At 36.5% G+C, this 26,162-nt stretch overlaps 1 protein-coding gene across 5 annotated transcripts in view; it reads left to right on the forward strand.

Moving 5' to 3' along the window:
* Positions 1-26,162, forward strand: part of pde4ba (phosphodiesterase 4B, cAMP-specific a) — a 162,452-nt gene that overhangs the window by 103,683 nt on the left and 32,607 nt on the right. For 2 of the 5 annotated variants that reach the window (XM_079883659.1, XM_079883660.1), the window contains 4 exons: positions 21,249-21,443; positions 22,453-22,489; positions 22,587-22,657; positions 24,189-24,238. In XM_079883659.1, the coding sequence (XP_079739785.1) occupies positions 21,249-21,443; positions 22,453-22,489; positions 22,587-22,657; positions 24,189-24,238 (353 nt within the window). Of the gene's footprint in view, positions 1-2,253; positions 2,368-13,362; positions 13,574-21,248; positions 21,444-22,452; positions 22,490-22,586; positions 22,658-24,188; positions 24,239-26,162 lie in introns of those variants that run through there. The other 3 variants (XM_079883661.1, XM_079883662.1, XM_079883665.1) reach the window with 3 other exon arrangements.

The following is a 26,162-nucleotide window of genomic DNA, read 5'->3' on the forward strand; positions in this document are numbered from 1 at the left end:
TTTCCTGGTCATAACCCTTCATTTCCAAGTGATATTCTTATGAGCTTTTTTCTTTTGTAATGTCTCTCAGCCATCTCTCTTTCTACAGTCTTTCTTCAAATCTCCCTCTTGATAGTTCTCTCTCCTCCACACTTAATATGCCCCCTAATGCTGATTGGCTACACGTTTGTTGTTGTGTCGGTCAGACCAACTTTCAAACAGCATTTTACGAATATGGCTTACCCCACCTTTAACACATCAAAATAAATTGAGCAATTTTCAATTGTTTTTACAAGTTATTCAAGATTCAATAATTTTTTAAAAGTCAGTTTAATGTAATTTAAGTTGAAATGACTTAAACATCCAAGTTGGCTGTCCTTAATTTAATGCAGCAACTTTTTTTACAGTGAAATTATTTCATGATGCTTTGTCTGTAGATGACGGTTGTCCCCATATATATATTAGAGCTGTCAACGTTAACACATGCGATTAATTTTTGTCCAGTTTAACGCGTTAACGCAGCATCCGTATTTTCTGCCATCATTTTGCTAGCATTACATTATATGATCACGCTCTTATTCATACAAAGGCTTTTAAACCATTCAAGCGCGACAAGGCAAAGAGAATGCGCTGCCTGTGAATGTCCTGTGAATATCCTGAAGCACACAGACATGACGCACAGAAAGATGCGCAACATGCACACAAACAGCGCACCAGAATAGAGTTCTCTTTCGCGCTTGAATGAACAACAACATGCACATTTGTGCCAAAATGTCAGTTTTGTCGAGTATCCTCATAAGAGCAGTCTTAAATTAGTTAAATAAAGTCTAGAATGAACTTAAAGAGTTGTGAGAGAATGAGTCGCGTGTGAGATACGCGTATCTGTCAGCACCGGCAGATCTTAAAGTGACAGCAGCCACTAATTCTGTCTGTCAGTAAAGTTAATCAAAGAACAAAGGCACCAGAGAAAATTAGTCACTACTCTTGACTAAAGAACTTTTGTAGCTTTAACAAGGATTAGGCTAATCTATATTTAATTTATAATTTATGCAGTGCAGACTGTTACTATAATATAATAATAATTGATAACTATTCAATTTCTGTATTTCCTAGCTGTTAGACAGGAAGGGTACAGGTAAATATGGCATTTATTATGGGTTTATGTGAGGATTGTTTGAAGTTCACTTAAATTAAAAGTTGTTATATTTTTGAAGCCTAATAAATGGGTTTTTTTTTTTTTTAAATGTATAGCTTTCAATTACACTGTAATGTTTAATGGCTATAATTAATGTTTAAAATGGGGTGTGGGGGGGGGGGGGGTCATTTTCATCGAGACATCAGTAGCTGTATTAGTATCAGTGATCAGTGATAAGTTGTTTCTACATTAATTTCGAGATTAACTGTGAAATTATTACATTCTAAAATATATTAAAACCATATAAAAACTTGTGTTTTTAATTGCGATTAATCGTGATTAATCACAGAAAAAATGTGATTAATCTACTTCATTTTTTTAATCGATTGACAGCACTAATATATATATATATATATATATATATATATAGATATATATAGATATATAGATATATATATATACATATCTATATATATATATATCTTTACATATCTATATATATATATATATATATCTTTACATATCTATATATATATATATATAGTGAAATATAGTGAAATAACTGAACTTAAATAAACAAGCTTCATACAAATGATCATTCTAAAAGAAAATTTCAGATGGCACTTAGAGGCTTTTGCATCTGAACTCTTCATATATATATATATATATATATATATCCTCTGAGACTATCATCACCACAGAGATCAGCTGCGTGTCTGGTTTCCATTTTCTAGACTGTCTACTTGTTGATGAAATCCATCAGAGTAACATTTAAACTGTGCAAGAATAATAGGTAGGCTACATGTCTTATGTCTCTCTGTGCGATTGGAAACAGACTTACTGACTGTGTGACTGCCCCTGCACTCCGGATCTTCTTGTTTACTGTCAAGCGGAGGCCACCGTCTTCCTGTCTCTGAAAGTGAAGAGCTGCGGTACACACAAGAGACACAGTTTCTAGGTGTGAGCAGACCTATGATACTCGACCCCCTGAGGAGGTAGAAGCGTGACTGACTGACAATGCAACCAGAGACTCCGACTAACAGATACAGTAACCCTCTCCGCTGCTCTAAGTCCCTCCAGCGTTTTTAACTGGTGGAAGGATGAGTTTAGAGTTCAAAGAGCTCCCTCTGCACAACTTCTGAATCTGTTGGGAATTTAAATATGACAGATTTGAACCTGCCAGAGAACAAGAGCTTTCTAAAGTCCTGTCTGAGTCTGGGCACCTTCGCGTACCGTCGCCACTCTTGGGTCTGGTAAGCACGAATGGGTGTTAAGGTTATAACCACAGAAGAGGCCTGTTAGTAAGGTTTTGATTTATTGATTTAGCTTGTGTAACTTGTAATGGCAAATTTAACTAATTTATGTTTTAGAAGATTGTTGCACACACAACTGTACAGTGTTTTGAGAGGATAATGTTAAAATTGTGCGGTTACAGTTTTAAGGTTATCCATTGATTCAAAGCTTTTTGTTTGAATTGTATTTGGAGACTTTTAATGATTTTGAAAGGCTTCATTTCATTCTTGACATTTTCATTCTCATTCATAACTTGAAAGTGCCTGCAGACTAAAATCCAGGTGGATGGGGTCTAATTTTATTCATCCAGAGAGTTCTTGGCCTGGCGGGATAACAGTGCTGTGAAAAGATTTTCTCTAATAGGACTTAAAATGTCTTAGAAAAGAGAGTGAATTTCTTAGAAAATCAACTGTTTTGCTCTTGAAAACGTTTGACCTTGTGCCACTCTCTCCCATTCACTGTCTCTCAGCTTGACATACTCTCATCGCTCTCTCTCATTGATAACCAGGCTCAATGGAAGAGCCGTGGTGGTTGATTTATAGCTTATTCAAGCTTTTTAAATCTATTCAGTATAATATAGCAGTATATGCTTCTTTCTCCTCTCTAGCCTATACAGAACTAAATAGGTGGTGTTTCCACAATCATTTCTTGAGAGAAATGCTTGAAGGTGCACTGAGTAAATTCCTTATTGTTTTGCTGGCTGATATACAGGAGTCGCCTTCGACGTTATACTGACAACTAGTGGCATGATGTTGCAACTTGCAAAAACAAAAGGTGTCCGATGCCATTATAGAAATGTGCTATTCAGTCTGTCATTATTCAGTGAGTGTAAGCGTCCAACAATTTAGGTGTAACCCAGGTAGTGCATGTAGTTTTTAGCTTGTCATCTGATCTCAAAATGGCCACCCCCATGTAAAATAAAATGGCTTTTAGTGAGCTGATATAACTGGAATCATAAGTCAGTGCACATGATTTTAAATCATGAGAGTGTAATCTTATAGTTTTTAATTAGTGGATGTTAATTATGTCAATTCAGCTCAGTTTAACAATTTATTTGTGGAGCACTTGTCCTAATACAGATGACTGCAGAGCAGTTTTACAAAAAACAAAAAAGTGCCTAAGGAGAGCGAGCCAAAAGAGAAAACTTCTTAAAGTGACGAGTAAGATGAGAAAGAAACTAAACTACATAACATAATGGAATAAATAAAGGAAGAGCTATAGAACAATTGTCATAGGAGTGCAATAGACTGTCGCTTGTATATACTTGCATTGTGATTGACAGGATTAGATGAACATGCTCCCCACAAACTCATTTGTGAAGGCTACACACGGGCACACAGAAGGCAGCTGTCATGCCTGAACAGAAGATCAGCTTACAGCATGCTTTGCGAGTCATGGAATACTCTGCTCTGCGCACATCATGTCCAACAACAGCTCTGACCCCTCTAATGGTGTAATACAAGTGTCCGTTATAGAAAAAAAAAAACACGTTATTGTTATATCAACATACATCCAGAAAGCAGTGATGATCTTGTGGATTGAACTTACCTACATGATTTTTGATTTTGGAAATCATTATGTTTTAAAGGGGTCCTATTATGCTATTTCACTTTTTCAAGTTTAGTTAGTGTGTAATGTTGCTGTTAGAGCATAAAAAAGATCTGCAAGGTTACAAAGCTCAAAGTCCACTCCAAAGGGAGATATTTTATTTAACAGAATCCACTTTTAAAGAACTACAATGCAAGGCTTGTTTGGATTACAAGTCATATGGTGCGTTCAAGTCCTCCTGGGAAGGTCGTACTTACAAGGTGGGAAGTCGTGTTTACGACGGCAGGTGCATTCAAAGTAAGATGGCGGTGTACTCTCTCTTAATTAATTACACAAAAATACGGCAAGGTTCTTAAACTCTTCTAGAAAATGAAGAACAAAGAAATGACCATCTGGTGTGCTTTGCTTTTTTATGTTTTTAATTAATTTATGAAGCCACTGCTAACTTTATTGTTACATATTACATTGTTATATTATAATGCCATCATATAATATAACAATGTAATATGTAACATTGTTATATTATAATGCCATCATATTCTGAGCAGGCAATTAGCTTACTACGCTGTAAATAGAAAAGCCTGACAATTTTACTGATAAATACCTTTTAGTATTGTGGTATTCCGCCATTTTTCTCACTGACATGTCCCCAACTAGTAAAGATCAGGGCTTAAAGGGTTAGTTCACCCAAAAATGAAAATTCTGTCAGTAATTACTCACCCTCATGTTGTTCCAACCCCGCAAGGCTTTCGTTCATCTTCGGAACACAAATACATTTTGTGCGCAAAAAAATAATGACTTTTATAGAACTATTCATTTTCGTCTGTGTGGGCCTGAATGAATTCACGTAGTGTAACAGCGCAGTGCGTCTGGGTTGTACGTCACCACGTAGGCTCACTATTGGCCGACGCTGGTCATGTGTGATGCGTGTGGCGTACAACACAGAAGCGCTGCGCTGTTACACTACGTGAATTCATTCAGGCCCACACAGACGAAAATAAATCAATAAAAGTCGTTAATTCTGTTGTTTTTTGCTCACAAAAAGTATTCTCGTCGCTTGATAAACTCGTGGTTGAGCCACTGTAGTCACTTGGACTATTTTAACGATGTCTTTAATAACTTTTCTGGGCCGGCAAGTTTCGATCCCATAGAAGCCTATGGAGAAGTGAGACAGCTGTCAGATCTCATCAAATATATATTAATTTGTCTTCCAAAGATGAACGAAAGCCTTACGGGGTTGGAACAACATGAGTGATTACTGACAGAATTTTCATTTTTGGGTGAACTATCCCTTTAAAGAAAATCCCGAGCTTCCTACTGGTATTTACAACATTGTGGTGGCACTCATGTGCTTTCAACTCATAAATACGACCTCATTTAAATAATCCCGCCCACAGAATACGCAAAAAAAAAGTTGGCGAGGCCTGGTTAAACTGCTAGAGAAGATTAAAAGAGTGTTGTCACTGTTTTTTGCCAATGCTGAAAAGGATCGTCTTAAAGCTAACGGCTAAGAGTGGTTAAAATTTATTTTAAACATGGTTCCTGAACATTATAACTTCAAGTTTGTTTTACCGAGAACAGCAGTCAGACAGAGTAAGTTAACGTTACAATGCAGGCTACGCACAAAAGCTTCTCCAGTAAGATGTAGCCTAACTTAACGTTAGCCATTCCCATTTTGTCAGGACAATCTGTGGTTTATGGATCACAACTTGTAAGTATGTCTTATTATTTGTAGTTGTGTTTCTAGTTGCTATGATAGCTAATTAGCTATGATAGCTATGATGTAACGAAGGGCAAAGCTTTGCCTCCACTAGCTTGCTAACTAACATTACTGTAGATGTAGTGTTTATTGTAGCTTTTGTAAGCTCTTGCTTTTGGAAGACTATTCACCGCCCTTTAGGAAAATTATCCATGATTTTGTGATTGATTACTGTTTGTATTACCATAGTTTTCTGACAAATGTGATTAACGTTAAATGGTGGATAACATTCGTATCTATAAGAAAATTGCAAAAACAACATACCACTCTGAAAAGTCCTGTGGAATACGTGCTTGAAATCCGTTCTGCACCATCCTTTTGTTAGTTGACATGACAGGTTTGAAATTGACAGGTTAATTTACATCTGAGTAACGTTAGAGCTTGCGTTTATGGAGGGGCGGGACATTTACCGAACACGCGCTAAGTGCTGCCAATCACGAAACACTGGGACAGCTAACCAATCACAGCACATTTCGGAAGGGGGGCTTCATCGAAAACGACGGTGATAGAGCTGGTAAGTCCCGCCCATCCGTAAAACCCCACTGGACCTCTAGATTGAAAAATCGTGAAAAAAGTGAATGTGAGAAAATAATTATTTTCTGGTCCCGTTTGAATTTTGCCATGAATGTGAACATATGTTGTCTGTGAATTTTTAATATAATTTTTCGTGTGAAGAATGCTACAATTTAGCGGGTAGAAATTTGATACGGTTAGACTTTGTGTGAGAGCACTTTGTGGACTACAACTCTTCGCTGCTTTCGACGCGTTTCTGAAGAAAGAACAGCCCATTTGGTTTGAATGGTGACATTTGGGTACAAAACACACAGGCATCTCGATCTGTCTCCATAGATTATCGCAGCATTAGCACCGTGATTTGACAAGTGGAGGGAAAATGTGTTATGGGGTGACGTCACATAGGCGACATGTAGTCTTTCTCGTTATGTATTTTCCACAACTGCTAGCCAAAGAATCATACAATATACTGTCAAACTTGTAACATGAAAAATTATATTAAAAATTCACAGACAACATATGTTCACATTCATGGCACAATTCAAACGGGACCAGAAAATAATTATTTTCTCACATTCACTTGCATTGACGATTTTTCAATCTAGAGGTCCAGTGGGTTTTACGGATGGGCGGGACTTACCAGCTCTATACAGACTGAAAAATAAATAATAAAGTTATCTGATCATTTTATTTAGCAAAATACCTTATCATTCACTGATGCGTCCAGGTAGCACTCAGTCACCATATGTTCAGTCTAAAATGCACCTGCTCTCATGTTTTGCCGCATGACAACAAATGTGAGAAAATTTTCTGTCATATTTGCAGGACTGTGATATGAAGAATGTGCAAAGTTACATATTTTAGCAATTGTGTGAAAATGAATAGCAAATAACAGGCGTATAAACATGAATATCTATTGATGCGTCACATGACTAAACTTGCTTCATTGTTTTTAAATAGCTCTGTTTTGACAGTCCACACTACAACATGACAACAGTGTTTTCAAATTTATCCACTTTGGAAAGGGTTTTCAAAAAGCTTTGTTTTCATTAATAAAAACGCCGTCTCAGTGTGGACGGAAGGCCAAAACGGAGAGAAAAGGATGCGTTTTCAAACGAAAACGTATTATTGTGACAAGGCCCCAGACTGGGGAGAGAGGAGCTGTAAAAATATGTGGAAAATAATGTTTTTTTGAACAATCAAGCATGAAAACATTGTAGTCATCACAATCACCAGCTGGAGTACCCTTGATAGCCACCAGAGGGCTCTCCCCCCCCCCCCCCCCCAGACTATTGGCACTCTGTCATGGACTACATTACCCATCATCCTTTGCTCGGACTCAACACTATACCCATTACCTTGTTTACGCACCCTACCCTATACAAACCATGCCAATTCATTCTCTCAGTGCAAAATCTTGACTTGTGTTCCACAGCATTACTGGGCGTTTCCGTGTTGTTCCTGGTGTTAAATTTCTTCTCGTATCCTGGATTTCTCGTTCCTGCTCGTTCCTGTCTTCTGTAACAGACATAGGCTGATTCATATATACGCCATAGTAAAAATATTTTAGAAGTAAAATACCATCTAAAAGTACCTTTGTTTAATTAATGCACTGTAATTTAACTAAATTATATGACCAATAAGTTATGACAACATATCTTTTTACATTGCTTTAACTCTAGCAAATAAGTTATACAAGATTCAACAAATTGTTTTAATGTAATTTCATTTGAAATGACTTAAACATCCAAGTTGATTGTACTTAAAAATTTTTACAGGTGGGCAGCTAGGGCCATGATTTTAGCATGTCAAGTTTGTTTATTGCTTTTATTTTAATTTTATATTTGAATAAAATATATTTTGAATAAACATAATTTAAATAAAATTCCTATGTTATTTAAAATATAAAATAATATATGGCATATATTTTAGTGACATTTTATTTTCATGGCATATTCAGGGTGGTACAAGCCTTGAATACGGTCAGGGTTTATTATCCCTTACGTATTTAACTCGTACTGAGCATTTGAACTCATTGCCAGTGCATTGACGTTTAAAACATTCTCATTCCCAGTTCAGCCACTTTCAAATCGACCTGAAATGTAATTCACTGCTCCACATCCCTATCTCCACTTCCACATCTAACCTAGGCTATTACCTAAGTGAGATTTGAACTGCATTACAGATGGAACTGATCCCAGTGTTTTAATACAGTTTATTTGCTCAATTATGGAATACAGTTCGCATTAAAATGTAGACACGTGATGAGAAGTGGTTATGTGTTATTTTTATGATCAGCAGGCTGTAATCGTAGTAGCTGGAGCATAAGTGCTATCCTGTGTTTTTTTCCAGTCAGAAAAGCTTGTATAGAGTGAGCAGTGAAAGCGTGTAGATTGGGTTCGCTGGGCTGTCAGCTAGCCGGCTTCACAGTGGGAGTCAGGCCTTTTTGCCTTCTACCATTCACCTCTCCATCTTCCTTACCTGTTCCCATCTGGTGAGATCACCCCTTACTCTGTCCTTTCATCTTCCCCTTGCCCTCTCACATTTATTTCCACCAGTTCTTCCCCTTTCTTATAGCCTTTCTGACTTTCTTTTGCTTCAAATGTGTTTTCCTTCGCTCACTTTAAAGCAGTAGTTCACCTAAAGATGAAAAATCATCATTTAGTTATTGACCATCATGTTGCTGTGCTCTATATTCTAAATCTTCTGAAGTCAAATTGAAGACATTTCACTGTGCGCTTCATGCAGTTATCAAATGGCTTTAAATAAACAAGATGTTTTCATTTATGGATCTAAAAATTAAATATAATTCTGTCATCAATTATTCACCCTTCCCTTGTGCATTTCTTTCTTCTGTGGAGCACAGACAAAATCATATTTTGAAGAATGTTGGTAACCAAACAGTTTCAGTTCCCATTGACTTCCATTGTATTTTATTTTTTTGTCCACGCATTGGAAGTCAATGGGAACCAAAACTGTTACCAACATGCTTCATAATATCATCTTTTGTGTTCCACAGAAAAAAAGAAAGTCTCACAGGGTTTTGAACGACATGGGGGTGAGTGAATTTTCATTCATGGGTGAACTATCCCTTTAACTGTTCCTTTTTTCTCTCTTTCTCCTTGGCTGTCCTCTGTCTTACACCTGTCAGAGAACATCACATCTGTGAAGGAATCAAATAGATGCATGCAGTTCCTATTGGATGTGTTAGATTGAATTAGACAGAGCAGGTAAACAGAGGTCTGTGCTCTTTGATTAGAAGCAAGAGAGTGAGTTTGTCACATGAATCAGTGAATTATATCATAGAGTGGCGCAGAAGGTCTATAGGCTAAATCTGAGAAAATATGTTAGGCACAATAATCCAAAAAGCAACCATGTTTTAACCAAATAATGTTTTATATTGGTCAGAATGATTCCAAGTCAGTTTTGCTTTCTCACTGCTTTGTAAGTGGAGAGATCAGAATATTAATTGAGGTTTATACATTTATTCAGTCTTTTATGCGTCAGTAATGAATTATTTGACACCTCATGCAGACATCAGATTCAGACTCATAAGTTCAGTTTATCAGAATGCATATTATGTACCTACTTTGACATGATGCGTCGTGGGTTTTTAAGACCAATTAATTAATTTATACATTTTTGACAGTGCTGAGTTACCGTACAGTACATGATACTTTATCGAGAAAGAGTAAAAAAAAAAAAAATGTTTTTTTTTTTTTTTTTTGACTCACTAATTCATGTTTTCGGAATTTTCTCTTCAATAGTTCTTGTAGAATACTTGAGGTGAAAACTAGAATCAAGGACAATTTGTAATCAGGTTACTTAAGCACCTCAAAGTCAATCTCCAATCAACCCCAGACACCATCAGGAAAATACCCATGACATTAGAACTGAGAGCTGCTGTGCTGCGGCCCCTCTTTTAGTCTCCTGCGTGTCAGTACTACTCAGGTATCAGGGTGTCAAGTATGAAGGTTAGATGTAAGTAACGACTCAAAGTAACCAAGTAGGTGAAGTCTGCTTAGTGACTGTTTGGATTCTCCTCAATCTGTTTGTAGCATTAGACGGTTAGTCACTGCTGTTCGCACTGCCAGAGATGAGTGTCCTAGGATCAGCACTTCTTTTCTGCTGCATTTCTAATGGATTTAAATACAGGATGTTATTTTTTTTTTTAGAAACAATCAGTTGTTAATTCAATTCATTCTCAGTACTATAAAACAAGTGCACTTGCATATCGTTAATGTGTGAGAAATATGTAAAGTGGGATTTTCTTATATTTTTGAAGAAGTATGTTAATGATATGTTCTTAATTTTGGAAAATATTTGAAAGAATTAAATAAAGGAGACCGTTTTGGTATTTTATTTTGTGCCCAGTTTTGAGAAAGTCCCTTGATTCTTTCTAAATTGTTATAACAATGACCATTTCTTATATTTGTCATTTTACATTTACTTGAAATGTTTCTTGCATTTTTTTTAAATTTTTATAAGTTACATCAAAACATTTCAAAGCACGTGAATTACACAATTTTTTAACAAATGCTAGTAAAATAGAAGTCTAAATTATGAAATAAACAAATAAAAATACAGGGACAGTCAGAGGTCGTAAAATATTACTCGCATTTTCAGTCATCCTTTTATTTTTAGTTACATTTTAATAGATTAATTCATTTAAATGAATTAGTCGCTCATCATCTCTCTCTCCTCAACTTAGTTATACTAACTAGCTAAAATAATCATTAGAAAATAGTCAACTGGCAAGGTTTTTATTAGATTCTAGCTAGGTTTTCTTTATTTGTAAAATGCTGCCATCCAGTGGCCAGTAAGCTGTACTATCGTCTTAAATGTTTTTGGCACTCCTACCAATGTTGTTGGTAATTCTACACACTATCAACCCATTATCTCTTAACAACTATGTCTCTTTGCATGGGTTGCATCCATTAGGTTCTTATATGTTTATATTGGACAGATTTTGACGAATATTGTTTACTGTTTCGTTTTGACAGGCAGTTTTGTGACATTATTTCACACTGAGTCATCCTCTGCACTCACACCCGCCTGTTCGACTCATTCTTTCTTTTACTTTTATCATCAGCTGTATTGCAGACAGATCTTCCCCTGCACTGCCATTGTCTGCTCTGTTGTCACCTCAGCCTTCACACTTATGAATTGTTTTGTCTTGTCTGTTTAACTTCATGTGTCTCTTCACAGCTTAATTTCCTATCATGGGGAAGTAAGCATCTTAGCAGTTCACGATGACGACAGATCTGTGATCTTTAAGGGATTTTATGTGATGACTAAAGCTTGGGATGATTTGTAATCCTCTGACACAGAACACATTTTCTTCTCATCAATGGTACTATTTTTACTATGTGTAACGAAACTTAATGTGCTAGATGTTCCACATGCTCTGAAACAAAACAGAAAACATTAAAAAATAAAGCCATGGCCCTTCACCCTATACTTGGTTCTCTATTAATTGGCATTCATATGCATGTGAATGAAATGCAAGACCGGAAATGCAAGCTCATGCAGTTTTGTCTTCCACTGCATACTAGAGTTCAAGTATGATAACCTCTGACCTGTGAATGAATGCAAATAGGACTTAGACATTTGACCAATAGAGGATCTAAGCGTCACAGAGTGACCTTTTGGCAGAATTCACATAACATACATACACACTGAAAAGCTTCATGTTTTGCAGTGTTACTTGGTCGGAAGTTTGTGTGCTCATAGTAAATGTGACCACAGCTTAAGAGACTAATTCCACAGAAAACTCTTCAACCACAAACGATCAACTTTATCTTTTTGAGTAAAAACTCTAAAACTGAGTCTAAAACTCATTGAGTCTTTTAGCTGTCTATCAAACTATTATGCACTTACTATGGACAGAACATACTACCGGTATATATTAAATAAGGATGCATCGATATTAAAATTCTGGCAAATGCGATTAGCTGATCATTATTGTTATATTTTTACCCATAACTAATATGGACAAAACATACCATATAGAAAGATGCAATGGTATAAAAATTCTGTCAGATGCGAAATGAAGGATCATGTGACACTGAAGACTGGATTAATGGCTGATGAAAATGCAGCTTTGCATCACAGAAATAAATTATATTTTATATTAAAATAGAAAACTATTATTTTAAATTGTAATAATATTTCATGATATTAAAAAAAAAAATCTGTATTTTTTTATCAAGTAAATGCAGGCTTGATGAGCATGTATAAGAGACTTCTTTCAAAAACATTAAAAATAGTCATGTTTCCAAACCGGTACTATATCAATACTATATAAATATGTATACAATATATATATATTAAAAATATATATATGTTATTAGACTATATATATAAACTTTATGAGAGAGAGAAAAAGAAAATTAATATGTATATATACTAATATATACATACAATTAAAGTCTAAATAAATAAAAATAAAACAATAAAAAAATTTGTTTGAGTGAATTTAGGCATCACAACATTACACTGTACAGTAGACAAAAATTATATAAAAATTACATTTAGTATCATTACATGTATTAGAGGTTAAAAAATAAGTGGGCAAAGATCATTGAAATGTAAAACTAGAGGAAATGAGTATGCCAACATCGACCAGTTCTGATAAACTAAAAAATATAACTGCTATGGTTGATATAACAAATGCACTTATCATTGTCTGATTTCAGCAGTTTATATACATTAGAACCTTGCAATGGTCATTAGCAATTTAATTATGGTATAACATACCAATTCTGTGTAGTCATTGCTCATGCTTTTTTTGTGTGTGTGTTTTGTGTAACAGTCATTACAGTTCATAAGTCTTACTACAGTTCATCACTGAGCTAAAAAAATGTTTCATTTCAAAACGTTGCAAAGAGATCCAAACCATTTAAACACTTCTTCAGATATATTCCGACCATGGTGTGAACGGTATGCAGAAAAATCATGTTAACGACCCTTCTGTAATGTAGAATGTTCTTCATGAAATCTTTTGTTTGTGTCTACAGCAGACATTTAGGAATGAAACTTCTCATTTGTTCAGACATTCCAAGTCCTTGTTTCGAGCTCCGCCCCGGGTTTCATGTGTGGCCGCGTTCTCTTGCCTAGAGCTAAGTTGAGTGGTAGCGCAGCTGGACTTCAAAAGGAAGTGGCTGTGCGGTGAAGTTGAGCTCTGTGGGAGGGCACAAGTGTTAGGTGAGACGCTACTAGAGCACGCTCAACAGCACAGCGGTGTGTCTCAGGGCCATGCTCCGCAGGTCGCCCTGCCACAGAGGCAGGGTTCATTTTGACTTCAGTGAGGAGGTGGTGAAGAGGCTGCACACCTCCACCTTAAGGTTAGAAATAACGCCCTTTTTTTTCTGTCTCTGTTATGTCTCAGAGTCTGTCTGGTTCACATGCTTTCACGCACTGTCTTGTTCTCTCTCTCTCTCTCTCTCTCTCTCTCTGTTTATGTGATCACTGCAGCTATGTATTTACATGCTAAGTACTACTTTAAATAAGAGACAGTACTTGCCCATCTATCCGCCTGTCTATGTCACGAATTTCTGTCCCTTTCTTCTGGACCCTTGTCACACAGCGATCAGGTGTCATCTCCTGTTGTGTATCTTTTCTTTTGAAACATCTTCATCTGCAGTATCACTTTCTATTACTTTTTCTCTTTCTCCCCCCTTTTTTCCAGGATTCTTTTTTATTTCATTGTGATGATTTGTTGTTGCTCAAGCAGTTTGCGAGTGTGTTTGTAAGTAAACTGAGCTCTGTGTTTATACAAGAGTAAAATTGTTCACAGCTGTTGTACATTTTCCATCAGTCTATTGTGTGCATGCATTGGATCAAGCGTTATACACACTCTTTGTGTTCGTGATATTAATTGATACATTCAGCTCCACTGTAATTTCACTCCTGATACCTGTTCTTGCTTTACATTGTCTGGGTAAACATCACCACACAGCTTTAGCTCAATTCCAAACCTAAATATATTTTGCCCTAATTGGAAAGAAAGATTGGGTTCAAGTACGCTTACATGAGAAGTTTAGAAGTTTATTTTAGTGTGAGTGCACTGTTTCTTCAGTTATGAATATGTCGTTGTGTCAGTCTGTAATGTGTGTTTATATACACTTTAAATGTCAAACACATGCATGCATGAATTAATGAGTGTTTGAACATCTGTGTTTATGCACAGCATGCTCTGACATCCGGGAAGGGTGTGTAAAGGTGTCCCATGACTCCAAATGCCAACAAAGATAATCTCCACGTTGGGTGGATTTTGTGTATTTACTAGTGTTTTACTAGTTGCTATATCAGCACTATATAGAGAAAAATTGCGCCAACATTTAAAAATCTTTGGAAGATATCACTGAACATTTATTCAACCACAGCTAAAGTTAATTTAAAGTTCATTTTTCATCTGTTTTTTGTGTTGATTTAAAATGAGACAAATCTGATATTATTTTAATCTTATATATGTTACTTAAAGGGATAGTTCACTTTGAAATTAAATTTTGGCATGTTTTAGCTTACCTCAAGGGCATCCAAGATGTAGGTGTCTTTTTTTCCCCAGTAGTTTCAATTTTGATATTTTTAGGTCAAATCGTTCTTGTCTGTCAGTCATTTAATGCAGGTCTGTGGTCACTGTCTCAAAGAGCATGCACAGAGTCCAAATTAAAACAATTCCCCATCGTCCAAATTAAACAATTCCCCATTGTAAGTACACATTGATGGCCTAAGACACGAAACGAGTGGTTTGTGTGAGAAAACGAACAGTATTTATATAGTTTTTACCTCTTATACACAGCCACGTCCAAGTGATCTGAGGGCGCGCGCGCTTCCTGGTGTGTGACGTGTACGCAGACTGGTGCATAGATATATACACTAGATGTCGCCTTAAAGACATTCGTTCCAATGAACTGCCGTAGACAAGGCAACATCTAGTGTATATATCTATGCACCAGTCTGCGTACACGTCACACACCAGGATGCGCGCGCACCCTCAGATCACTTGGACGTGGCTGTGTATAAGAGGTAAAAACGATATAAATACTGTTCGTTTCCTGACAACAAACCGCTCGTTTCGTGTCTTAGGCCATCAATGTGTATTTATGATGGGGAATTGTTTTAATTTGGACTCTGTGCATGCTCTTTGAGACAGTGACCACAGACCTGCATTAAATGACTGACAGACAAGAATGGTTTGGCCTAAAAATATCAAAATTGAAACTACTGCGGAAACAAAGACACCTACATCTTGGATGCCCTTGAGGTAATCTAAAACATACCAAAATTTAATTTCTAAGTGAACTATCCCTTTAACAGTTGAGTTAGTTCTTTAAATGCTGATCTAACCAGTTGGGGTATGTTGTAACACTGCGTTGCAATGTGCCCCTATTAGAAATATGCTATTCTATTCTATACTTTTATGAAAGTACTTCTATTGAGAAACCATGAGAAAAAGGTGAATAAAGATATTATGTTTTGAACTATGCTGTATAGCTGTGTTGTGTTTGTTGTGAAACTAAAAAAAATAGTTTAGAATTAATTTTAAAAAATGCCATTATTTTATTAGAAAAAATTAATAATTGTATTTTATCGACAAAACATTTTAGTTGGTCTTGTATACATGTTTTTTTATTAGATCAGATAACATTTTAAGCTGTCATATGGTCGCGTTACAATGTGCACCTCACGTTACAATGTGCCCCACCTATGGGGCGTGTTGTCACATTTCACTTTCATTCTTTCGGGGTATATCAAGAAAAGTATACACTGCATTAATGAATCAAAACCACATAATTGTACTAGATGTGTAAAATTAATGTGTTGTTGGAAATAATAAATTCTCTGAACCCCAAGTTGATTTACACAAACTGAGAAAGTCAAAAAGTGTTAGGTTGTGCTGCGCTCTCCCCTAACTATGGAAACTAGCAATGACCAGGAACACAGGCAAAACGAGAACAAGAAAAAAAAACACAATGGAAACTAACCAAACACAACCCTGACACTATTAAAGTTGGCACAAACAAACATTCACTTGCATACCAACTGATTTTTTCAAAACTACTGTGTCATCCCCAGAGTAGGGCATCTATTTGTTCCGAAATATGTCATGGAAAAACAGCCTTGTTGAATGTCATTTAAAGCAGGGTCCACAGCCTTGAATGTTCTCACGGACCAACTCATATGAACTTCCCTTTTCTGTTTCTGAGCCTCTGATGCCACAGTAGATTCCAGCGTAACTCGCCTTAAAAGTCCCTACAAACACATGATCAAATCCTGCATTACAAAATATCTATGATGCCTGATAATGTAATAATTGAATTGCTCATGTGTTACAGTTAAGTATATTTTGTCAATCAGTTCCACTACACAGAGGAACTGAAACACTGAGATCTTTATGGTTTGCAACCCATTATAATGTCTCCTTGTGTCTCTATTGTTAGAGTGGTGGCATTTACAATTTAAGTGAAGTGGATCATAGAGAATATCTTTTGGATCAGCTCTACATAAACTATTGTTGTGTTGTGAATGTGCTAGACAGTGAGTCAACACCAGTCACAAGGTAATTAGATACTTACTTGAAAACAAAATCCTGCTCTTTTTGTTCCATGCTGAGAATATAAACATCAAACATCTTTATTCTTCTTAATTGCTGAAAAACATTTTCAATAGCTGCCCTCACAACCATATGATATTCTGTCTCTGCACAATTATTACAAATGAAAACAAGTGAGGCAATCACGTACAAATGTTAGATCTTAGCTTTAAGATAACAAGGGGTTATTTGTTACACTGTGGTCAGCGCTGATGTCAAGTATTATTGAGCTCAAAATTGTTGATGATAACAATTCACTTTACATTAAATATGTTTTGCCCAGTCATTGAGCAGTGTTGTTATTGTTTGCTTAAACAAACGGAAACTGTTAAAAATTGTTTTTAAGATTAAATAAAATAACATAAATATTTTCAGCTAGTTGCCAAGACAACGTTTTTCATTTTCGTTTAAATTGAAGTATTAAAATGACTAAGCTAAAACTGAAATAAAAATAAATTAGTTACATAGAAGTATATAAAAAAAAAAATGACAAAAGCACATAACAAAATTTATCAAAACTAAAATTAAAGATATGAAAACTGAAAATATAAAAATATTATAATATTCAATATAATTCATTATAATAATAATAATATTCAAAATATTAATAAATACTTTAATGGTATATAAATAATACTAAAATAACATGGGAGTTAAGACGTGTTTTGAGTCTATATGCGTGTGTACTCCTAAACATTGACTACGTACCCGTTCAAAACCGGAATATTAGCAATAACCCGGTCGCGCGCGGCCATGTAAACACCGGCAAAAACACGAATATGCTCATATCCCGGTTTTTAAAAACCCGAATATGATCCCTGGGGTACCCCTTTTCTAACCCAAATATTTGGTCATGTAAACGCGTATCGGCATATCCCATAGGCATATCCCCATCAAAAGGAACATTGATTTGTGTCCTGCGCATGTTCTATTCGCAAGGAATCTTGGTCTTTTGAGTAGAGACGGCGCATACAGAAACCCGCGTGCAGTATACCGGAAGTAAACAAGAAGTAGAGGTAAACATGGCGAGACGCAGCACAGCACCACACTTTTGGAGCGAGGAGGAAAGCGCAAACAAAGGCGATCACTATCTGCCCCGAACTTCATTATTCATTATCCGCGTGCTGCTGCTGCTGTTGTTGTCGTCTTTGGATACAGGAAGAAGAATCGGAAATTACGCATATTGCTTCTTAAGGTTGTCCGTACTTTCAGACGCTAACCGTGCGTCGCCGTTTACATCGGGATATTGCCAAATTCCATGTAACGTATACAGGAGTAACTCTCTCTGCTCACTCATGTAAACGGGTTATTCCGAATGTTTCAGAAACCCAAATAGTGACCTTAACCCGACTATAACCCGAACATTGACAGCTTGTAAACGTAGTCAATGACAACATAATTAACATTAGCAGATATTTAGTTCTGGTTTAAAATGCAGTCTTTCTCTTCTAGAGGAAAAAAGACAAAAACATTGATGACTCATCATGAACTACAGATTCTAGAATGAGAAAATCCCACATCATCACAACACAGAAAAGTCTTTAAAGTCCCCATGAAATCAAAATTGATGTTTTTTTGGCTTTTAGTATGAATATATTAGCCTTACTGTTATCTATAAGCTAGTGTGCTCCAAAACAATGACAAAATTTGCATTTAGAAGATATTAGCATTCAGAACTAACAGTCTCACTTACACAAATATGGATCAATGATTTTGATGACATCACTTTGCACTTCAGCTTCTCATCAGATTTTCTCTCCAATCAAATGCTCTCCTGAATCTAAAGCGCCCCACCCCCTACATTATATATTATAAATAAAAACTGTATTATAAATAGTGCACTATATAGGGGATAGGGAATGATTTAGACAGTGTAAATATGCTTTCCAGTGGGGCGAATGAAGTCGCGTGAACTGCCGCAGAGTGCACACCGTCCTCTCAGGTCCAGAGACACGATAGTACAGAGGGAGGAGCTGTTTGATATGTCCCACCCTGTCTTCCTGTATTAGTGGAAATGACGTCAACACATTGAATAATGCTGCGCGTTTCAAGGCACTTCAGTGGGCCTTTTAAGTGTTATGTCAACTTGGCCATTGACACTTGTTCTACTTTATAATTGTTTATTTCCTCCCAATGTAAAGCCACTATCACCTTTTACATGAACTCTGTAATTGAAATGTCATGGGAATCAGAGATACTGGTTACAGCTGAGGTCAGAGGTATCATTTCCTGGTAGCTTTTTTTCAGTCTTAACCTCTCCAGGGAGCTCAAATGACCCAGACTATATTCTGCTTTAGACACGATAGCTATACTCAATGAAGATGTCAGTCATACTAACACTGAAAGTTTCTTACAAAGAATTTCCATTGAAAGGATATTGTAAAACGTGTGCAATGAGAATGCCACTCTCATTTTCACCGTGTGAAAAAAAAAAAGAGCTTCTAGTCTGTTTCAGTGTAAGTGTTTGTCTAGTTTTGTAATCTGATTTGTTTCTTTTGTCCAGCAATTGATGTTGAGTCAAGAACAGTTTTTGCTTTATATAACAGTGGAATGAATGGTCAATAAATGGCTGAATGTACAGCATAAGGAGATAAATTACCCAAATGTAGGTCTGTTTCACACCGTATGTACAAGTAGTTTCAGTTACTGGCTTGTCACACCCTTCCTGGACGTCATTCACACTTGCAGCGTAGCAGAAGCATTATAGAATTGGGTTTTGAATGTTATTAAAGAAAATAATCAATGTACCAACCCTGAAAAATCACACAATTTTCTGTTTAGAGCCGTAACTGTGAAACCCAGCAGAAATGCTGCTGCTTCACTTGTGTGCATGCAGAGTGAAACAAGCATTGAGGAAACATATCAGAAAATCTCTTGTGGTTTTCCTTATTTGTAGTGCAGTGTCTCACTCTTACTTATCAAAAAGATTGTTTGTATTGTACTTTTGTGACTAATAATATAATCATTTAAATAAACTCCAAGCATGCTTTAAAATGCATGACGGGGAACATCTGCAAGTAACTGCAAACAAGAAGAACAAATACCAAAAAAGGGACACACTACATTGCAAACAGAAACACAAGAGACAAAAGAAAACACAAGACAGAAACATTTTAGGCAAAATGAGAGATAAATTGATTGTAATCACAAGACAGAGTCAGAGCACATAAACACTTCAATATGACCAAGTAAACAGATGTGTTTATAATTTAGTTTTGAAGATGGGAAGAGATGAAATTTCACGGAGATGTCAGAGGGAGGGAATTCCAGGATCTAGGGGCCGTGGTCGATTTATTGTCAGAGGAGGACAGTCTGAACTTCTGAACACTTTTCTTTTGTGAAATGACCTATAAAGCAGTTGTATGGTATTTCTTAAAGAGAACCTGTTTATATAACCTCACTGATTTCTGTGCAATCCAGTTTGCCCTAAATAAATTTGACTGAAATTTGAAGAAAGGTGCTTACCCCCTTTTAAAAATACAAGCGTGAAATGTTGCTTTGTGGGGTTTAAAAAGATGATAACCCGGGGATAAGCACAGTGTGAAAAGCCCAAATGCTGTTGATGGTTGTTGTGAATGGGAGGCTAACAGGAAAAAGGCACAATAGGAGGATGTTGATTCAGTGTTAGCTGCTGTTATCAGACGCCGGAGCTCCGCGTGGACCAGGCCACACAGTGACATCTCAATAACACTTATTATCACTTGAGAAATATTCTTATAGAGTTATCAAATTCACGCATGCATGTTTGGTGAGTGTGTGTTGTAGTAAATTTCCGATGGACTGCTGCAAACTCCAGAAAAACAAGGAACGGGGTTTTGAATGGTTCTCCTATTCCTTAGGTTTACTTTTGTAGTGCATGTATTTTTTTATTTTTTACACTTTGAGACTCTCCATTGCTTGAGGAGCAAAAGTGAAAGGTCTCCAAACCTCTGGCACTCTGAGCGTAAAGACCATCGCTACTTCCTCCCAGTTAGATCTGAGATCACAAGCACATCTGAACCGAACACAAGTGTCTTTTGAAACTGTTTATTTGAGTTGAGCGTAATGTGTTTCCCCTGTTTCGCTTCTGTTTGATGTGGGCTGAGACCATCTCCACTATGTTTCCTTATGGTTTGGAAAGATGAGACCTGCTTCCGCCCCAAATGCTGGGAATCTTTGAGACTTTCCAGAGCTCTCTGGTCCCAGAGGACAGCTTGTGTATTTCTCCTGAAATTTTCATTAAGCTATATATAACTTATTTTATGGATGGCTAAGGTGAATCAGGACTTTTTTTTAGTTTCGAATGCACAGTCTTACTCTGCAGTAAGACAAAAGTGCATTTATATAGTATTGTATATGTTAAAGTGACACCAATCCAAGACCATTAAATAGACTTTCATGTGTCCTTACCTTAATTTCAATGTTTTATTTTTGTGCCATTGCAGTTTCGATGTGGAAAATGGCCCGTCTGCAAGCTGTAGTCCTTTGGATCCCCAGGCCTCACCAGGTTCTGGCCTGGTTCTGCACACAAACTTTCCCGGTCACAACCAGCGGCGAGAGTCCTTCCTCTACCGCTCAGACAGCGACTATGACCTTTCACCAAAGTCAATGTCTCGAAATTCGTCTATCGCCTCAGAACTGTGAGTATAGTGGTATTTTTCATTGTTTTAATGTATTAATAGCTACCTTTTATTTATTGAAACAGTTGAAAACAACAACTTAAAATTGAATTGAATTGGTTTGCTGGTCCAAACTGGACTGGTTTCTGGGCACTTGTCAGCTGTTTAGGCCGAAAGACCAGCTAAACTATCTTAGATCATCTAAAACCACCAAACCATCCTAGGCTGGTTTATTTATTTGTTTTTATGAGAGAAAGATTTGTTGTAAATCTGAATTTTTTTCCCTGCTTAACGCATTTTTTAAGGATGGGTATAGTTGTCATACATTTTGGTAATCATTAAATCATCTTAACTAATTAGTCAACTTTCTAGGAAAACACTTTTTGTGCCACCACATCTAAATCATTCATCATCTAGTAATCTGAGGACCTTGAAGTTGTTTAATATGCCTTTCTTTCTTCAACGCTAATATTTCTGTTTCCAAACATGTCTGCAGAAAAGGTAAAGATGGAGGCAGGGCTGTTTTAGTGAAGTTGATTTATGCACTGCTGCTCATGGCAGTGAGATTTGCATGCCAGGACGTATCTCAATCAAGGCCTTATTTCCTAAGCCTTCTGGCAGTAACTGCCTGGAATTTTCTGAGAACTTATTTTCCAGAGTCTTAGATGCCAAATATCTGTTGAACCCTGAGGAATGTGCTGGATTGTTCTTGTTAACTAATTTTGTTTTAGTTCCATTTAGGGTCCTGATACTAAAAGGAACCTCTTTGATAATGAGTCTGATTTCTAATTCCATGGAATATAAAATGACATCTGACATATAAAGTTGTCAACGTGAAATACTGGTCGCAAACCCACTTTACTTCCATAATGTGATGCATTTCTGACTGAAACTAAATATTTAATACAGCAAATTTAGCCAGTTCACAATAAGACCAGGAAGTGGATAAGGTCCGGTTTGATTATTATTTTTTTTTTTTTACTTTGTTTGAATGTCAGTTGCTCAAGATGTTATTCCCTCTTGATTGCAGGCATGGGGATGACCTGATAGTCACACCTTTTGCTCAGGTAAACACATCAGTGTCACGTTTCTTTAAGGATTACTTTTCAAATGGACGTGTGCTTGGTTTTACCTCACAGCTTTGTTATTTCTCACTTTTTCTAGGTTCTAGCAAGCCTTCGAAGTGTCAGGAACAACTTTACTGTATTGACCAATGTTCAGTGCACATCTAACAAGTGAGTATTATTGGTAACAGAAGCTATGACATTAACCAAACTTAAATAGGCAATTCAAATAGACTAAATCCAAACCCCCATAAAAGAGAAAATTTTATAATAATTTTCTGTTTCTGAAAAAAATGCATTTGCAGTAATGCAATGGGTGTCTATGGGGCAAGAAAACTGTACAGTATTGGAAGACAAATTGAAATACATACAATGTTTCACCACAAATCTTGACTAGAATATGATCTCTTACTAGCCTTAAGAATAAAATCACTTAACCTGTGAATATCCAATAGTTATATCCAATCTTACATCTCCTCTGACTATTTAAAGCAACTAAACTGTGTAACTTTCACATGATGCATGAAGGAAACCAGAGGAATATGATGTAACTATCCACTAAATACTGTTTACATGGAGCAAACTCCACCAGCAGGAATTACGTCAGAAGGGCAGACCATAAGTGTTAGGAACAATATTCTTAATGCTGCTAAAATGCCAATTTAGTTTTTAAAGCTCAAATAACACAGGTTAGTTTATGAAATAATTAATATAAGTGCTGTAACAGCAATATGTACTTCACATCTCTGTTTTTTAAACTTCCAGAATGCCTGACCCCATTGCAGTCCTATTCCATTACTCCAGGGGATCTGTGAACTTGTATAAACAGATAGTTATTTTTAACTAACTAACTATAGTAATAGTAATAATAGTAATGAATGTTTAAAAAATATATATATATAATAATTATAAATGTATAAATAATATAAAATACAAATAATAAAAAAAATGAATGTTTTAATAATAAATACGACCACAAGAGGACAGTCTTTCCTAATATTTGTTTTATGGACCCGGCCACCCATGCACACTAACATTTAACTAGAGCCATTTTTCCACTTACCTTGTCACCAGTTTTCAAGATTTCAATCCCAACAAAAAATCACTTGCCTACAGAGAAGATTTTCCAGATGACCCTAAATTCCATTTTTCCAACTGAGAGATGAGGGTAAATGGTGGAAAAGGTGTTTTTTCGCTGTTATTCATGGAAGAATATTTTCACCATCCAAGTAACCATCTGAGCCAGGGCAATTATACCGCACTGTTTTTGTTAGGCTTTTGTTAGGCGCCTTTTCTTGTTTATTCAAAGGGCAACCCAGCTCAGAAGAACTTAAAAGGAAATTCTACGGAAGTATGTGCAGAAAAGAGGACACACCCTGTGATATAATAATAATAATAATACGTGTGTGTTAGTATCACATCAAATCCATGATTCACTCAAGAAAGATATATTGCAGAGTGCACAGACTTGAATATAGTTTCTTCCATTCTTCTTTAATGTGGAAATATGCTCTTTGCTTTGACATTATGCATCCTGTTCTGGTTATAGATGACTCAATAGAATGACAAAACGGGTGTTTTTTTTTCCATAAATACACTCATAATTGATTGAAATGCATGGGGTTTTCTGCTTGTGTCATAATTGTTTGTTTGTATTAATTTGGCTACATTTTCAGGAATCTTTTAACATTTCTCCTTGCAGGAGGTCCCCCGTGTCCAACCAGCCCCCCATTACCAGAGTGTGCCTACCTGGTAAGTCCGCATATAATTTCACATATGCATAAATGTATCCCAAATGCGGTCCAAAAGTCTCAGGCCACTAGTGAAAGACAACCTTTTCAGATTTAATACAGTTTTTTTAATTTTTTTATTACAAACGATATTAACAGCAAAATGATTTAAGTGAAAGCGAGTGCAGAATCTTAAATATTGACTATTCACTGTAGTTCCATGGTTCAAAATCCTAAAAAAACAACTAAAAAACATGGTGAATCCCAGATTTTCAGTATGTTCTCTTTTAATATACAGGCATTTCCTATGCTTTTAAAGTAACTCCCATCTTGAAGATCATGTGTTTGTGTGTGTGCCTTTAAACACGTGTTTTGTGGTGTCCATATATGTTTAATGATAGAGAGACCTCTTGCCGTGCTACGTGACTGCCCACGCCGTTGCCCTCTTGTATCCCTCATCATCACTCATCTCCGCCTCAGCTTCTACTGATTGGCCGAGCAGTGTTGAAACGTTTAGTAGACTCACGTACACACACATTTAAGCGCGGTACCCATATTAGTGGCTGTTTTGTCTAGTTTTACAGAACGTGTGAGACCATAGGAAAAGGCCATGGCTGCTACGTGTTGGTCTCTCACACGCACGCACGCCAGCCAAACACAATAATGCAACGGACAACAGCCTGCCTTAGCCGAAAAGTTTTGTTTAACCGGTGGGAAAATTCCTCATAGTTCACTCTCTGTCCTTGATGATGGCTCCCAGTGTGATATCAGAAAACAGGCCAGACAGAGATTTCAGAAAAACTCTAATCTATTCTAACTAAACAGAACAAGGCCATTCACTGGAACCTCTATTATACAGCCCAGACTGTTTCCTTAGAAATGTCAAGAAAACCTTGGCGGACTGAAGTCATTTCTGAAGGATAATCAGAGAGAGATTGTTCACATTTCATCAAGGAGAAGAAAGAGGCTTTACATAAACACAATCATTAGCAGGTTTTGTTTAATGAAATGCAAGAAAATTGTGTAATTGACTGTATTCTTGTAACACAACATTATGTATCAGAAAAGCTAAGAGTCAAAATGGTAACACTTTATTTTGACACTTTAGATATTCTACTAACTATAAGTAACTTTGCAACTACATGTCAACTAACTTTCAGCAGAGTATTAGTAGAATGTCTGACTTCTAACACTTAGCTTAATTTTGATGCTCCCCAACAGACATTCTACTGACTAACAATGTAACTAAACCACACCCTAACACCTATCTCTAACCTAACAGTCAACTACAATCTACTAATACTCTAATGAGAGTTAGTTATCAGTTATATAGCAGAATGTCTAAAATGGACCATCAAAATAGTGTAACCCCATATTGGATAAAAGTTAGTGTAAGAGCACTGTACAAAAAGTAGCGGTAGAGAAGGAGTTTGTGCACTTGTATCAGGCACGTTGTGCCTTGGTGCTCACTTGGGAGACGGGTTCGTCTCCATCAAATCCATCTAGCAAAAGCCCTAAAATAAAACTGTAAAAAATGCTTGCAAACTTCTTTAAGCTCCTTTTTTGGGGAAGATTGGACCATAGAAGGAAATATAAGCTTGAAAAAGTGGAAAAGGTTGAACTGTCAGTACAAAGACTATAGATTGTTAGTGTTTGACCTGTAGGCTACAGTCTGGTTTGATGGCCTGCATTCACAGTTGAATCAATATATTCCTAGGAAAGATGGAAAAATCAAATGGAGTGGAAGAGAAGGGACGTACAGTAGAATATTGTTCATCTGTGTATCATTTAGCTATAAGAGGGCAGGGGTACAGCTCCATGTAACACTGAGGAGATACGGTAAAATGCTCAAAGTGCTCTTGTAACGTCAATAATCGGCCGGCCTACAAAAAAAAGGACCAGGTCTTCAATGCATAACGTGGCAGAGAGGTGTCAAGTGGCATTAT

Source organism: Squalius cephalus (genome assembly GCF_949319135.1).
Source record: "Squalius cephalus genome assembly, chromosome: 10".
Taxonomy (NCBI): Eukaryota; Metazoa; Chordata; class Actinopteri; order Cypriniformes; family Leuciscidae; genus Squalius; species Squalius cephalus.